General features: G+C 38.3%; 2 protein-coding genes across 4 annotated transcripts in view; one reads left to right on the top strand and one right to left on the bottom strand.

Moving 5' to 3' along the window:
* Positions 1-16,025, top strand: part of LOC141429051 (kinesin-like protein KIF19) — a 51,019-nt gene that overhangs the window by 7,211 nt on the left and 27,783 nt on the right. For both annotated transcript variants that reach the window (XM_074089204.1, XM_074089203.1), the window contains exons 2-4: positions 3,944-4,012; positions 5,711-5,821; positions 6,802-6,987. In XM_074089204.1, coding sequence (XP_073945305.1) covers positions 5,711-5,821; positions 6,802-6,987 — 297 coding nt within the window. In that variant the 5' untranslated portion in view covers positions 3,944-4,012. The remainder of the gene's footprint in view (positions 1-3,943; positions 4,013-5,710; positions 5,822-6,801; positions 6,988-16,025) is intronic.
* Positions 1-16,025, bottom strand: part of Dic1 (Dicarboxylate carrier 1) — a 40,644-nt gene that overhangs the window by 12,963 nt on the left and 11,656 nt on the right. The window contains exon 1 of one of the 2 annotated variants that reach the window (XM_074089211.1): positions 1,085-1,174. The exons of the other annotated variant lie outside the window; for it this stretch is intronic. The gene's annotated coding sequence lies outside the window, so the exon portion shown is untranslated. Of the gene's footprint in view, positions 1-1,084; positions 1,175-16,025 lie in introns of those variants that run through there. 2 annotated transcript variants of the gene reach the window in all.

Below are 16,025 nucleotides of genomic sequence, written 5' to 3'. Positions count from 1 at the left end.
TACAGACGAAAAGTCACAAATAAGTATGAAGAGTTGACAAAATCAGGTTCTTCAGGAATAATTTCATTGGGATCACCAAGTACGTCAAGCGCGTCAAGTGCAAAACAAGAAGAAGCAAATGAGGGTTCCGCAGAAACGTTCTCGTTCCAGTCAGAAAGTGCAGAAAATCAACATTTGAAAGAAGAGGACTCGGATTCAGAAGAAAGTACTGACTTTGAAAAAAATCTGGAACTGCGTAGAGATGTACAAAACTGGGCCATTAAATACAACATACCTACCTCACCTTGCTCTGAATGAACTGTCTGCCGTTTTAAATAAAATATTTCCTGATATTTTGCTTAAGGATGCAAGAACTTTATTACATACCAATAAAGAAACTATGCATATTACAACATCAGACCCTGGACAGTATTGGCACAACGCATTGATTAAATGCTTAAAAAGTGCATTACAGCAAATGGATTTCAATAGTTCAATGAATATTACGAGTATTTCATTAAATATAAACATAGATGGGTTGCCAGTGTACAAAAGTTTAGTTAGTTGGCAACTCTACATTTAAGTTGCAAACTAATATGAATTTTACGAAACTGCAATCTGGGTCGAAGTATAAACCTACTAGCACAGTTTAAGTAATAGTAGGTACAAGTAGTACTAGCCTCTTTTGTTTCAAATAATATTAATAACGCGTATTACGAAAAATCATACGGATGAATTGAGAACCTCCTCCTTTTTTGAAGTCAGTTGACAAAATTACAAGAAGATGAAAGAAGCCTTCATGAGGAACCCTAATATGTTTAAAAATGGAAGCAAGTTATCTGTTATAAGTACTAGTTTACTTATAATTGTTCTATAAAGTACTTATGGCAGAGCATGTTTAAAAATGGCGACATATTCATAAGGATTTTATGAAAAAAAAATATACAACTAATATTGAATAGCCATTATTTGAAGGGAGCGCTGTGAAACTAACCAAATTATGGTATACATTATCAGTAAAAATAACTTTCCACAAGAGTTTACACGCTATACCTATTTAAAATAATATTGCTAATTCTACAATAATAATAAATAGTGTACTTACGTTTTAATTAAGTATTTATTTATCACAAAACAACCGGACCAACCAGCACAAACAATCTACGCGGAAGACACCTTTTAAAAACATAGTTATAACTTATAACCAAGTAAATTACTAGTGCGTTATATACAAGATTGCTCTAGTAAAATACTTGGGTAAACAATAAGAGCATTTGTGCTTGTAAATGACTTGTGTCAGATTCATATAGGAGCAATTACGCTTCGGTAAGTGTGTGTGTGTGTGTGTGTGTGTGTGTGTGTGTGTGTGTGTGTGTGTGTGTGTGTGTGTGTGTGTCTTAATAACATTCTGCAAGAAGATTATAAGAATAAATGCTTCTATATCTGCGCCCAAATCCAGCTTTATAAGCATGCTACAAGTGTCTTATAAGTGTAAGTAAAAGTAGTCTTGAGAGTGCTACAAGTGCAGATTTTGCTAGTTGTTTAATTGTTTAGTGTGCCAGGGAAGTACCTACCTATTTCGTGTGGTAGGTAGCGTTCTATTCCAGGCAATTTAGTATGATAAGAATTACCAACATAAAACTAATAACAGTAGGTAGTTACTCCAGTAAGTGGGTACGAGTAGGTACGTAACTATCTATATATGTGTTATTGTAGTCGGTACTTTACTTATCTTTTTGGCTCCTTTAGGTGTTAGCATCTTCAAATCAAATTATGTTTCACGAGAGTTTAATATAGGTATTATATTATTCCATGGCTGTTAAATACTGTAGTTTCTCACTTTACGTATTACCTATTGAATCAGGAGTTACTTTGCGAAGGTCCATACCATTCCATACCAATGAATTGAAACAATTACTTTGCTCACCCGCGACCTTATGATAGCTACGCTTATGCAACAAATGTGTGTTTAAGCAGTTTCTTCACCTCCACATGTGTCCAGATGTAACATCTGGTAGCGCATGGTGAACGGTTGTGTACCGTTGCTCTGAAGATGAGCTCTGGTTGAGTTCGAAACGCTTTACTGTAGTGTGGTGGTAGTGATAGCTATGGGTTTGTGTAATTTGTCTGTTTTTACAGTGTAGAGGTGGAGGAACTGCGTGAACACACATTTGTTGCATTGGCTATCATAAGGTCGCGGGTGAGCAAAGGAATTGTTTCAGTGCGTTCGTTCTATCAAACATTGTCATCCAGTCTGTAGTTACTAGACTTATTAAGTTGCTACTTACTATCTTGTTTAACAAAATCTGTCCACTCATTTCGGCATGAAAGAGTTATAAACAGACACACAAATATCAACTATCTCTCTCTATCATTCTCGACCATAATATAACCCTCCTTCGGGCAGTCAGGTAAAAACATTTCGTTCTATCTTTGATGGTTAGCGAAGTTACTTTAAAACTCTACCTATGTTTAGAGTAGGTATGTGCTACATATAGATCAAATAAACCGGCCAAGAGCGTGTCGGACACACCCGAAATAGGGTTCCGTAGCCATTACGAAAAAAATAAGTAATATTTTTCTAAGGATTTCGTATTTTGTACGGGATATTCCAAGTCTAGGTATATTTTATACCTTAGGCTGCTATTTACTCTTTAAACTACTAATAATTCTCAAGAGAACTTGACCGTTATAGTTTTCCTTGTAAGTTTACTACCTTCTGATTTTTTTCGAATATTTTCACCCACTTGTTTAGATTTTAGAGGGAGGGGCGGGGGGCTCTCGATTTTAAGGAAATTTACAAACAAACACAACAATTTACAACAAACACTTTAAAGTTGAATATTTTACAAAAAAATCACTGAATCGAAAAAATTGTTTTAGCAACCCCCTAATGGTTTTAAAATACCTATCCAACGATATCCCACACTACAAGGTCTCTCCCCCACTTTACGTCTATGGGAGGAACTCTAAAAAAAATGGTTTTTGATTTTTTATTGTACCATTTTGTCGGCATAGTTTATTAGTTTACGAATATATATTATTATATTAGCATTGATAGTCCCTGAGCAAAGCCGCGGACGGACAGACAGGCAGACAGAGACAGACAGACATGGCGAAACTATAAGGGTTCCGTTTTTGCCATTTTGGCTACGGAACCCTAAAAAGAAGAATGTTGTTCTTCCCAGAGCCAATGTTGCCACTTTTTCTTCTGCTATTCATGCTGCTTCTGATGTTTTTCTGTGTTATCATAGATTGTACAAAGTTATAGGTGGTTCTTACTTACCAGTGAAAAGTAATCCTTTTTAACTTTTTTTTTATTCGACTGGATGGCAAACGAGCAAGTGGGTCACCTGATGGTAAGAGATTACCACCGCCCATAGACACCTGTAACACCAGGGGATTGCAGATGCGTTGCCAACCTAAAGGCCTAAGATGGGATACCTCAAGTGCCAGTAATTTCACCGGCTGTCTCACTCTCCACGCCGAAACACAACAATGCAAGCACTGCTATTTCACGGCAGGATTAGCGAGCAAGATGGTGGTAGCAATCCGGGCGGACCTTGCACAAGGTCCTGACTGACTAGAAAAAAGGGAGGAGGTTCTCATTCGATTGTTTTTTTTTTGTGTATGCTACTAGGTATGAACTGTTTTGGAATATTAGGTTGGTTGGTCCTACATATTTTTTATATGGAATTGAAAGAGTACCTTGTACTTATTATTATTATAGGTAATTCCTATTTAAATGTGTAAAAGAAATACAAACTGTTATGTAAGTTCCTCGAAGTCTGTTTGTTTCTGTTAAAGTTTTGAAACGGCCATTTTTTTGTGCGAGTAGATAAATAAATACGTACCTACCGATCCGACTTTACATTTCTATTAGGTGATTTAGTTCTGTGATGTTTACGATACAATGTAAGTATATTTGAAGCTTTCCACCAATAATCAGCGACCTTGACCGCAGGTGGCGGTGCGCGTGCGCCCGCTGCGCGTGGATGAAGGTCCTCGCATCGTTCACGCGGTCAGCGATAAGGTAACCTTCTTCTAGTGACAGTTACTTACGCCTGTCTATTATATCATACGCAAAATTCTTACTATTTCTAGATCAAGAGTAAATCCACTTAAAATGAAGAGTAAATCAACTCAAAATATGCCACCATTTAAATTTAAACCTTCCAGTAAATTAATGAAATCTAAATGTAATCGATCGTCCTTGATCTAGGAGTGCGATAAGTATGTAACATTAGTTTTATCCCGTGACTTTGCCGCTATGGAAAACTAAAAAGGCTGGCCTTTATCTCATAGGAGTTTCGAAAAATTCCGACTTTTCCTTCTGCAATCCTCAAAAATATGTCTGCCAAATTTCAAGTAGGTAGATACTTATCTAGCCATAGTGTTCGAAGCTATAAGTGGTCTGTCAGGGAGTCAGATATTCAGTAGAACATTACTCTTTTTAACCGACATCGACAAAGGAAAGGAACTTCTTTTTAGTCCCATCTTCAAGCAAGATATGGTATCTAGCTATAGCTACGAAATGGGAATTGTGTTTTCCTCTCCGGCTACGAGACGGGAAAATCGTTCCTATTTGGTAGCTAGCTACAAAATTGGAAAATTTGGAAAGCATTTCGTAGGTAGGTATTTAGCTTTTAGGCTACGAGTTGGGACTAAAGAGTTCTGAGTAGGGATGTATTTTTTATTGGGATAGATTAGAATATTAAGTCCATGGATGTACGTTTTTCGCTCCAAACTAGGGATACGAGTTATAAGGATATTAGGATAATGATTTCCTGCATATAGCTGTCAATTATAAAATATAAAGTCATAGAGATAGAGATTTAGAATCTTGAGACCATCTTGGACTAAAACTTAATTTTGCAGTTTTTTTTAATATTGTCTCATAATGTCAAAATGATAATTAATATCAGACATCAATCCATTCTACTGAAGCCAATATTCAATTAAAGCACAAACGCAGTATTCAATTAAAGCACAAACAGTATTTGTCGCGGTTAGCATTGGATGCAGGTTGATCGCGTTGGTCAACATATTGAAACATTGCGTTCATTAGTGGACACACCCCACGGAACTTTGGGTGTGGCCACGGAACATTAAAAAACAATTTTCTCAAAAATGTCCGTAAAAGTTGACATTATTCTTTACATATCAGAAGGTGAAGTGCATAGTTTATGGTCAGCGAAAAATTAAATAGTTAAAAAGATTGCAGGCGCTCTAGCTCGACAATAATGAATTAGCGCGCCTGCAATCAGTCACTTTTTTTTTTAAGTTAAAAAGGCCATGGAAATGTTGGCACAAGTCGTAAACAGCCAAGTCTAATGGCCGGTATCAGATATTTTGTTGGAACTCCGGACTTTTTCTATTGGGTCTGAAATAGCTTGTGGAGTTTTCGGTGAAAAAATACACCTGCAGTTTATTTTTAATGAAAAAAGGCGGGAAAGCATAAGAAAAATATTGGAATAAAATTAAATTTTATAATATATTTTGAGAAAAAGTTTGTTCTGTTTCAGAATTATTCACAATTTTGAGAAAAGCTTTATATTAGTCTCGGCTGGAATAGCAATTGCTGGCTTCGTATTAGTTAAACGGACTCGCAAGCTCGTCCGTTTAATACTCATACTCAGCCAGCAATTGCCTACTTCCAGGCCACGACAATAATCTACTATTGTATTCAGCATTCAACATTATTGATAAATTGAATTATTAATGTATACAGATGTTAGTTCTGGAGGAAGAGTCTGATAGTCGGCGGGACGTCTTAAGGCAACGACGAGTGAACGACAAACACTATGTCTACGATCATGTTTTTGGCGAGGACAGCACACAGGTAAGCTAATACTCGTAGGTATGTACAAGTCTAGCTTAGTATTTTGGAGTTATAGAAAATGATTACCCATTTTTAGGGTTCCGTAGTCAATCTTTCGCCATGTCTGTCCGTCGGTCTGTCTGTCTGTCTGTACGCGGGTAAGCTCAGTGACCGTTAGGTTAGTACTAGAAAGCTGTAATATGGCATGAATATACATATCAGTTACGCCGACAGTGGTATAATAAAAAAAAGTACTACTTACACAAATTTTTAGGGTACTTCCCATAGAAGTAAAGTGGGGGTGATTTTTTTTTCTCGACTAACCCTATATAGTGGGGGGTATCGTTGGATAGGTCTTTTAAAACCATTAGGGGGTTGCTAAGACAATTTCTATTCAGTGATCTGTTTGCGAAATATTCTCATTTAAATCGAGCGTCCCTCTAAAATCTACTGTTGGGTGGAAAAATTTGAAAAAATTCAGAATGGTAGTAAATATATCAAATTTACAAGGAAAATTATAGCGGCTAATATTACTTGAAAATTATTAGTAGTTTTATAGTAAATAGCAGCCTAAGGTATAAAATATACCTAAACTTGGAAGATTCCGTACACAATAGAATACGAAATCCTTAGAAAAATATTATTTGATTTTTCGTAATGGCTACGGAACCCTATCCTGGGCGTGTCCGACACGCTCTTGGCCGGTTTTATATGTTTGATTAAGTTAATGTGAGCTACCGCGCCTTTAAAACGCTATGATACATACATACCTATATCCAACTAGATATCTATCTAGATCGTTTAAGTCAACCACACCGACACCGCTGTGTACGTTGCGTCGTTAAAATGCAGCCGATAATGAAATATGCCACCTATATGTCCTTTTTACGACCTATATAACAACGTAAGTTCGACTTCAGTAATTTTTGACGTATTAGATTGTGATGTCTGGTTATCAGAATTATCCCTCCAGAGCCTAATAAGATCTGTCTTGTATTCAGGAGGAAGTATACGAGTCGGTGTGCGCACCGCTGGTGGGCGGCACTCTCCAGGGCTTCGCCGGCGCCGTGTTTGCGTACGGAGCCACCGGCGCCGGCAAGACGCACACCATGACCGGCCTGATGTCTCGCGCGCTCAGCCATCTCTTCACTAGCATCGCTGAAAGCTCGCATCCCAGCGCTTACGAAGTAAGTTTTATAGGTTCACTATAGCCTGCTACCCGCGACACCGGACGTAGAATTCGTTTATCGTTTATTCGTTTATTCGCCTTTCCTTTCGCGGGACGCAAACTATCTGTATACCGAATTTCATCTAAATCGGTTAAGCAGTTTAGACGTGATGAGGTAACAAACAAACAGACTTACAAACTTTCGTATTTATAATATTACTAGAATAAGTCGGATGGGATTGAGCAGGTTTTTTTATAGCATGTAGGCAAAAACAGCCGAGGTGGCCTAGTGCATTGACTTATTGCCTCCGTGGATTTGAACCTGGGCTCAAAACCAAACGGGCATTTCTATCTACCGTTGTACCCTGAGTTAATCTCTCCGATTTCAACAAAATTTGGAAGGTAGACTCAGTCCATGATTCCTAGCTGGAAAAACAGGGTCTCCAGATGCGTCCCCAAAATATTGTATATGGATGTGTCCGTTTAGTTACAATATTTTGGGGACACATCTGGAGACCCTGTTAAGGTGGTTTTCCACCGGCGAGGCGAGACGAGACGAGCCGAGACGAGAATTGAAATTTGTATGGCGGCGCCGGCGGCGGAAAATCACCATTATTCCAGCTCGGAATCATGGAGTGAGTCTACCTTCCAAATTTTGTTGAAATCGGAGAGATAAACTCAGGGTACCACGGTAGATAGAAATGCCCTTACCTCTGAGTTTTTCGAGTACCTACCTAAATATACCGATATATTTACGAGGCAACCAGTGCACACCTGTAAAGAAATTCTATTCCCAATCCGCCCTGGGGGGTTAGGTACTACGAAATTCGAAAATCGAAGTTCTTATTGTACCGTCCCTCTCACTCTCGTATTAAATAATATTGGCGGCAGCGGGACGGCAAGATACGAAGTTCGAATTTTGCACTTCGTATATAGTACTCGTATAGGGCCTGGACCCGCGTGGGAATTACGGCCTAAGCTCTCTCATTCTGAGAGGAGGCTTAAGCTATGCCCTGCAGTGGGACGTAAATAGGCCGAGATGAAGATGTTAGACAAAAGAGCAAGGGGACTATCAAGAGAAAAGAGGAATATAAAGGATGCTATTCGGGAACGACACCGAACGTAAAGAACTTCATTCCAGAACTTAGTACTTACTGTAGGTGGGGCAAAAGTAGCGAGTAAACTACTGTGAAGGAGTGCTAACTGTCCAGATCGAAGGCCAAAGAGGCAAGCTATCAAACCTTTGAATATTGATTTAAAATGTTGTTTGCTCCACGTGCTCTTATTGTTGCCGCTTACCGTCAGTGCAATGCAATGCAATTTAAATTTGAAAACCAAATTTTCGCGTCGTAGTCATAACATTTTCAACAGCAATGCAGCGCTGGTTATTCGAGTTTCTCCTTGAACCTTGTAATTAAATTTTATTTGTGTACCTAGGTATTTCATAATTATTAGGTGGCGTAGAGTGAATATTTTTAATTTTTTATTAGCCATCCCAGAGTGAGGAAAGCATGCATTACTTCTTTAAATGCACCATATCGCAGTTAGTGTGCATGTCGGCGGCCTATCGTAAAATCCGCCAGATCACGAAATTATTAGGCATATCGTAAAATGGCGCCATTTCATGAATTGGCTTAGGGACATCCGCCACATCGTTCTAAACTCACCGTTTAACGATTTGCCTACTGACGTTTAGGCAGATCATGATGAAATTCCTAGGCATATCGTGAAATATATCATATGGCACTTCGCCGGCCGCTGCCGCGGCACGCTCGCTTCGCTCGTCGTACCTAAATTTTTCTTTTTTCGGCATATCACGATGTGCCCGGTATAGAGCTAGGAATATCGTCGAATGCGTTGCTCTAATCGATCTGCCGTATTGTTTCTCAGAAATGGCGCCATTTCACGATATGCCTAGGAATTTCGTGATCTGGCGGATTTTACGATCGGCCGCCGACATGCACAACTCTTACTAGGCCTGTCATCGCGGACATCATCTAATAAAATTGGGGAATCCGGTGCGCAATATTGAATTTACCATGAGGGCACACGGGGCCCGGGCCCAAGTTGTATATAGCGCCACACCACTGGTAGTAACTTCAATAAATAATAATAATAAATAAATATCATGGGACACTTGACACCAATAGACCTAGTCCCAAACTAAGCAAAGCTTGTACTATGGATACTAGGCAACGGATAAACATACTTACTTATATAGATAAATACATACTTAAATACATATTAAACATCCAAGACCCGAGAACAAACATTCGAATTATTCAAACAAATCTCTGCCCCGGCCGGTAATCGAACCCGCGGGACCTCAAGCTTCGTAGTCAGGTTCTCTAACCACGCGGCCATCCGGTCGTCAATCGACTGGTGGAGAAATTCAAAAATATTATTAACTAGCGACCCGCCCCGGTAGTACGTTACATTTGCTGTATGGGAGGGGAGCCCACCTTAAATATTTATTTTATTAAATTTAATTATTTATTTTAAAGTACATAATTTATACAAATAAATAGGTAGGTTGCCGTTATTAATATCGAGCAAAAAAAAATCACGTTTGTTGTATGGGAGCCCCCCTTAAACATTTATTTTGTTCTGTTTTTAGTATTTGTTGTTATAGCGGCAATAGAAATACATCATCTGTGAAAGTTTCAACTGTCTAGCAAGCACGATTTATGAGATACTGCTGCCTAGTGACAGACAGACAGACAGACGGACAGTGGAGTCTTAGTAATAGGGTCCCGTTTTTATTACCCTTTGGACCCAGAACTCTAAATAGGTCTCTAATCAGGGGTAGGTACTTCACACACATTTTTCAGCTCAATTTCCCAAAAACTACCTACACCCGACACGCTCGAAGCCGGGGCACGTGAGGCGCGTCAACGTAGAGTAAATGCATTTTTTGGTTAGATAGATATTTTTAATTTCGTAATATCTTTTGAATGGAATGTCAGATTTGAATAATTCAAAAAGTAGTCTACACTACAGGTATTAAAACCGTCTTGAATATAAAATTATTTATTTGGATAAGGATTAAATACAAAGGTATGGATAACATGGTCTGATTTTAGTCGTCATTTCTGTCAACTTTTAAAATGTAAAAAAGTAGTTGTAGTGACATAACTACAATAGTTGGACATATGGTATCGCGAAGTTTTTTGTAATCTTGATGTACCTATTCTTTAATATCGTAAAACATTTTTTTGTTCTATAATCGATAGTTTCTACAGCGCATGCATGAAAGTTGTTTTATGGCAACTTTTTTTTACACTGAGTTACATTATTGTAGTTTTAATAAATATAGCCTATGACCGCCAACCTTGCTTAATTTAAACTGGTCGAGTCTGATGTTTGTGAGTGTGGCTTGGGCATTGCAGACAATTATATTTCTCTCATGTCCTCTCCATGACAACTCCTTCCTTTGTGAACAGCTTATATCCTACAAACCTACAAAGTCCCATTATCAACGTCCATCTCTGTTCTTTTAGCCTCTAATGACATAAAGTAACTATATATAACTTATTGAACATATTTATAAATAGTAATGGTATTAAAATTGAGCATTCTAATAGTGAAAGATTTTTTAAAATCGGTCCAGTAGTTTTTGAGTTAATTCGTAACAAACGTCCAAAAGCTTTCCTCTTTATAATATTAGTATAGATAAATCATAATCCTTTACAACTAGCAACTTGTAGGATTTACAGTTGGAAGATAAACACGTAAACAATACCCAAGTTGACCGTCCAATTTGCATCACTCCTAGTCCAGTCATAATTATTAACACCAACCGCTGAAACGCAAGACATCGTGTGACGCTCTACCTAATAATAGCGAGTAACCGCATGCCGTGTCAGCTGCATTATGCACAGTGATTTAAAGTGCAAGCTGTGGATCATGCATTATTTTACACAAACCCATTAAACAAACGTTCGTTGCTGTCACGCCACTAATTCAAGTCCATTTGGAATAACCGGCCAGCGTACAGTAATCGTATTGATTTTGAAATATTTCGTAAATTAGTTACGTTATATTTTCATGTTGCGAAAGATTTTGCTTTGATAGGTAAGTATCTTAAATATTTGAGGTCTGAAAGAAACACAACCTTACGTTAGATGTTTAATTTTCATTAGCAATACATAACAATAGCAGCTAAGTTAAATCCAACATTTTATTAAACGATAAAAAAAAACTAGCGCTCCGGTAGCTATAGACGCAATAATGTCCTACAATCTGGCCCGCCGGGGAACCCGATAAAATATTTGAAAATCTATCGCTTGTTTAGATAATTTAAGATCGCTTGCATACGCAAATCTTAAATTCAAACTTTTATATAATATACTTAGTAGTGTAATTAAAATGATTGCTCTATGTTCTACTCGTAAGGTGAAAGGTCAAATAAAACACTACCTACGCTCTACGAGGTTAAAAACACAAAAAGAAAGCTTTGGATTATGATGCGACACGTAAATAGAGGAAAGGCCTTCGCATGAAACAACCATTTCGCGTTCAGGAAGCCCTTTTGTACGACGTTAATACAGCAATAAGTCTTTTCAAAGCAAGGTATTAGATGAATTGAATAGGTTGTCTGGTGTGTCTTTCATTAGTTCAGTTCAGATACTTTCACCGAGGTCGTTCCACCTGTGAAAGCCACCGAATTCTTTTATTCACTGCATCGTAAAGTAAATGACTTTACTATCAGAATTGTAGAACCCTAGAACAATATACCTACGAGTATATATGTAACTTGTTGGCCATCGACGTTATTTCTAGTCAATGCTGCGCACTAGACACATAAATTTAAGAAATTGCTAGCGCTATTTATGGGAAAGTTAAAAGTACAGTACCACTACCATGAGTTTACAGTGACCGTACTCGATAGCGACGGCGTTAATTATTTGTATAGGCGCTGTACAATTCTCCATACAAATAATTTACGCCGTCGCTATCGAGTACGGTCACTCACTGTAAACTCATGGTAGTGATCCAGTAGTATGGATTACTTAAGTACCTACCTAACAACTTGCTTTTACTTAACTAGGTCTTATTTTGTTTCACTGATAGCTTCACGTAGCAGGTAAAGGGTAGTTAAAAAGGTTACGTTCGCTGTCCCGGTATTTTAAAACCGATTATAATCATAATTGCATCGTGCAGACATCGGGTAACCTACAAACGATTATTTATAAAAGATGATTTATTTAATAAACAATTATTATATAATTATGTAGCAGCTGGACATGACCCGCATGGCGGCCGTTGAGGATGTTAAGTAAGGTTTTCTAACACTAGAGCTTCAAGTCGATTTAAGTTCTGACGTTATCAAATAGGTTGCACAGCATGCGCCGTGATGTAGGGACATAATTATGATAAAGTTAGAACTTTAGAGCATTTTCTTTAAACAAACAAGCAGGTACTGAAGCCTAACTACACTTCAAATCTATTTACCACAAGCAATTAAAATCGTATCAGTCAGTATAAATAAAACTATAGGTGTACCGTATTTACTGATAATTATTGACATAAGGTTTGTAAGAGAAACGGTATAAAATTACAAAATCAGAACTCTTGAAAATGTAACTGTTAAACTTACAGGCTCGTCATTCAGAATTTGTTGATGAAACCAACTATTTTTTGTTTTCAATTATTTGCGGGTACTAAAAGTGGAATGTTCACCTACATTTAGAATCACTGCCGTAAATTTTTAGTGGCAATTAACACTAGGAAAAAATTGTGAGTTATTACGAAAGAAACCATGGTTTATGGTAATGAAACGGTGGGCCTTGGCCGACCGGAAGCATCTTAAAATACATTTTCTAGGGTAGCGACTACCTGTACAGTGATATACATATGAAATGCATAACTCATAACATAACAAATTACGACTTATACAAGCTAATACAGTTCCGTTAAGAAGTTTTTTATTCTATTATCTAGTTGCAAGAGCATTCGCCCATAATATGAAATCATCGTCGATCCAAAATAACCTATACAGTTGCTGATATTGTTGTTGACAATAATCTCACGATGGATCGCTGTGATGACTCTATTAACAGTGCCAAACGCTAGCTTCGTACCTAGTTTAGGTACTGTTAAATGCTCAACGACTGACGGCTGACAAATACGTCACTGTTAGGTGATCAAAAACAGCTTAGTAGAGAAGGTCATGTCAGAAGATTCCAAACCGATTTGAAGGTCAGTGTTAATGTTTATATGTCTCTAGGTACTTTATGTTTCCTAGCCATACTATGATGAGAAAATATTTTTTCTCTGGGTACTTTGTATTATATATAGGTGTGTGTAATTATGCGGGTTCTTGTTGAGTGGAGTTTAGAAAGAAATAAAATAACGTTTTTGCAGGTGGTAGGACCTTGTGCAAGGTCCACCCGGATTGCTACCACCATCTTGCTCGCTAATCCTGCCGTGAAGCAGCAGTGTTTGCATTGTTGTTTTTTGGCGTGGAAAATAAGACAGCCGGTGAAATTACTCGCACCTGAAGTATCCCATCTTAGGCCTCTAGGTTGGCAACACATCTGCAATACCCTTGGTGTTGCAGATGTTTATGGGCGGTGGCGATCTCTTACCATGAGGTGACCCACTTGCTCGTTTGCCATCCAGTTGAATAAAAAAAATCGATACAATGGCTTACAATAAATACAGACAATTACAAAAATGACAGTTAGATGAGGAAAACAGTGTCACGAAACGGACCCACCTCTGCATAATGCTGGCTCAAGAGCCAGCGCTGGTCTTCCGGTGGGACCGTGAGGCCGTAATTGCACGCTGCAAGTACGATCGGACCATGTCTTAAAACACGACCATTATGATCAGCGCTGCCAACACAATGGCGCTATAAAGGTGCGTCCACATGTTAGAGCAATGTACTTACTTAACTGTAATTCGGGTCACAAATGAACTGCTTTTTGTTTTAAGCACGTTGTAGCGACTCTTACCTACTAATATAGAAACTCCAACATCCTATCGCCGTCGAAGTTTCTCTATTCGGATGTATAAACATACACAATTTCCAACGCCCCTCTACTTATCGGACTTCGCTCTATTGTTGTCTCTCCCCACAATGTCTTCATGCTTAAAACAAAATGTCTATTTGTAATTACCAAAGCTTGACATATACTCGACTAAGTACATCTTATTAGTCGGACACTCTTGTCAGAGTGGTCGTTGGTTGCGCAGACGAGGTACACGGAGAGATGTTCGGTGGACTAGACTTTTTCGAGGACAGACAGGTCTAAGTACAACTACATACTTAATTGAAGTGTCCGCGTCACAATATAGTGAGAATGATATGTAGATCCTACATATCTATCAGCGGCTATTGCCAGAGGGTGTCTGTGGTTTCGGCAGCGTGGGTGGGTGCCACCACTGCTATTAGGTACCGCGGCACGCGCCCCTCGCCACAAGGTCAGTGCCGACACGGAGGGCACGCTGCCAGTTCACGTGATTGACAGCGGGATAACCATCGTGCTACCAGGGGATTCTTTATACATATACAGAAAATTCGAGAGTTTTGTGGTTGTTATTGTTACTAACGCCTGTCGTCCTTATATTTATGCAATAAATAAATAAATATCACGAGGTAATTGACATCAATAATGCGAGGGCGATCCAGTTTTGTAACTATACACATAATCAAACTCATAACACATTGTAAACTAACATCAATTAAATAAAAAAAACGCCTCTTGTTGCAGAAAGATATTAATTTTAGAACAAGATATTAATTTTAGTAAAATTAATGAGGTAATGAGCCCACCTGGATCCACTGCGGATAGATAGGTACAGTCACCAGCATTAATAACTGCCACAGTGGAGCGTGCAAAAATATCTGACACGTCCTTCCGGCCATAGAAATAGAGTCGTATCAGATATTTATGCACGCTTGTTGTGTCAGATATTGGTGCTGGTGACTGTACCTACAAATTGCTCGGTGCACAAGTCTAACTCGCACATGACCGTTTTTTTTCTTAGTGTAGAGTAAGTTTGATAATTACAGATTATGTAGCATGGCGGTAAGAAATACACGGGTGACGACATACATTTCCACGATTTTTCAGAACAATATAAGGGATTTTTCAGAATAATATATTACACTTACATAATTATATGTAAAAAGTACCATTCTAATGTGAAGAAAAGCTATTGAATTTGAAATGTCAGTGAAGTAACAGAAAATACAGTTTTTTTTTTTTTTTTTTTTTTAATGGCTTTCACCCTTGCTTTTTTAGCAAGATGTATTTTGCCAATGTCGATGTAGAGACATTACACGCATGAGGAGACTGTTCGGTTTATATAATTTTGATTTCGGGGGGAGGAACAGACAGGAAACCTAAAACAAATAACATTTGGTTATGGACGGTACACTGACAATAACAAGACGAAACGATTTTTTTTTTTTTTTAGCGGAGGGGAATGGCAGACTGTTAAGCATGCTAACATAAAAGGATAAAGTGAAGAGGAAGTATGAAATATATAATATTAAGCATGCTGCAGTTGCTACAATTTAATGTTGTGGCACTGTATAAATTTTATCAATATTTTTAAAAGAGGAGAATCTAGTATAGAAAGAAGTGTCAGAAAATTCATAGGGCGCGGAACATCCTTCGGCAATGCATCATACAGGGAATAAGTATGTTTACCACAATTGAAAAAAGTGTGATCCAGGGTACCCTCATCAAGACCGCATTCGCATAGAGAGTTATCCCGTACTCTAATTTTTGATAAAAACACCGGAGTGCAGACATGACCTAGACGGAGTCGACAGATAGTAGAAGTGACCCATTTACTAGCAGAGCGGAAGTGATAAAACCAAGGTTTACGCGGAATTAATGGTTGAATGTTCCCGTAGTGTCGGCCTTTCTGGTGTCTGGAGAGGTTCCACATGTTCTGCCAGGAGACCCTTAAATCAGTTCGAGTGGACATCATTAGGTCCGATGGTAAGATAGTCTTATAATCCTGACAACCAATTGTGATGGCCTCTTTTGCCCACATGTCCGCTCTTTCATTTCCCACTATGCCACAATGGCCCGGAAT

This window comes from Choristoneura fumiferana, chromosome 6, assembly GCF_025370935.1.
Source record: "Choristoneura fumiferana chromosome 6, NRCan_CFum_1, whole genome shotgun sequence".
NCBI lineage: Eukaryota > Metazoa > Arthropoda > Insecta > Lepidoptera > Tortricidae > Choristoneura > Choristoneura fumiferana.
This window is presented reverse-complemented; position numbering and strand designations above follow the sequence as displayed.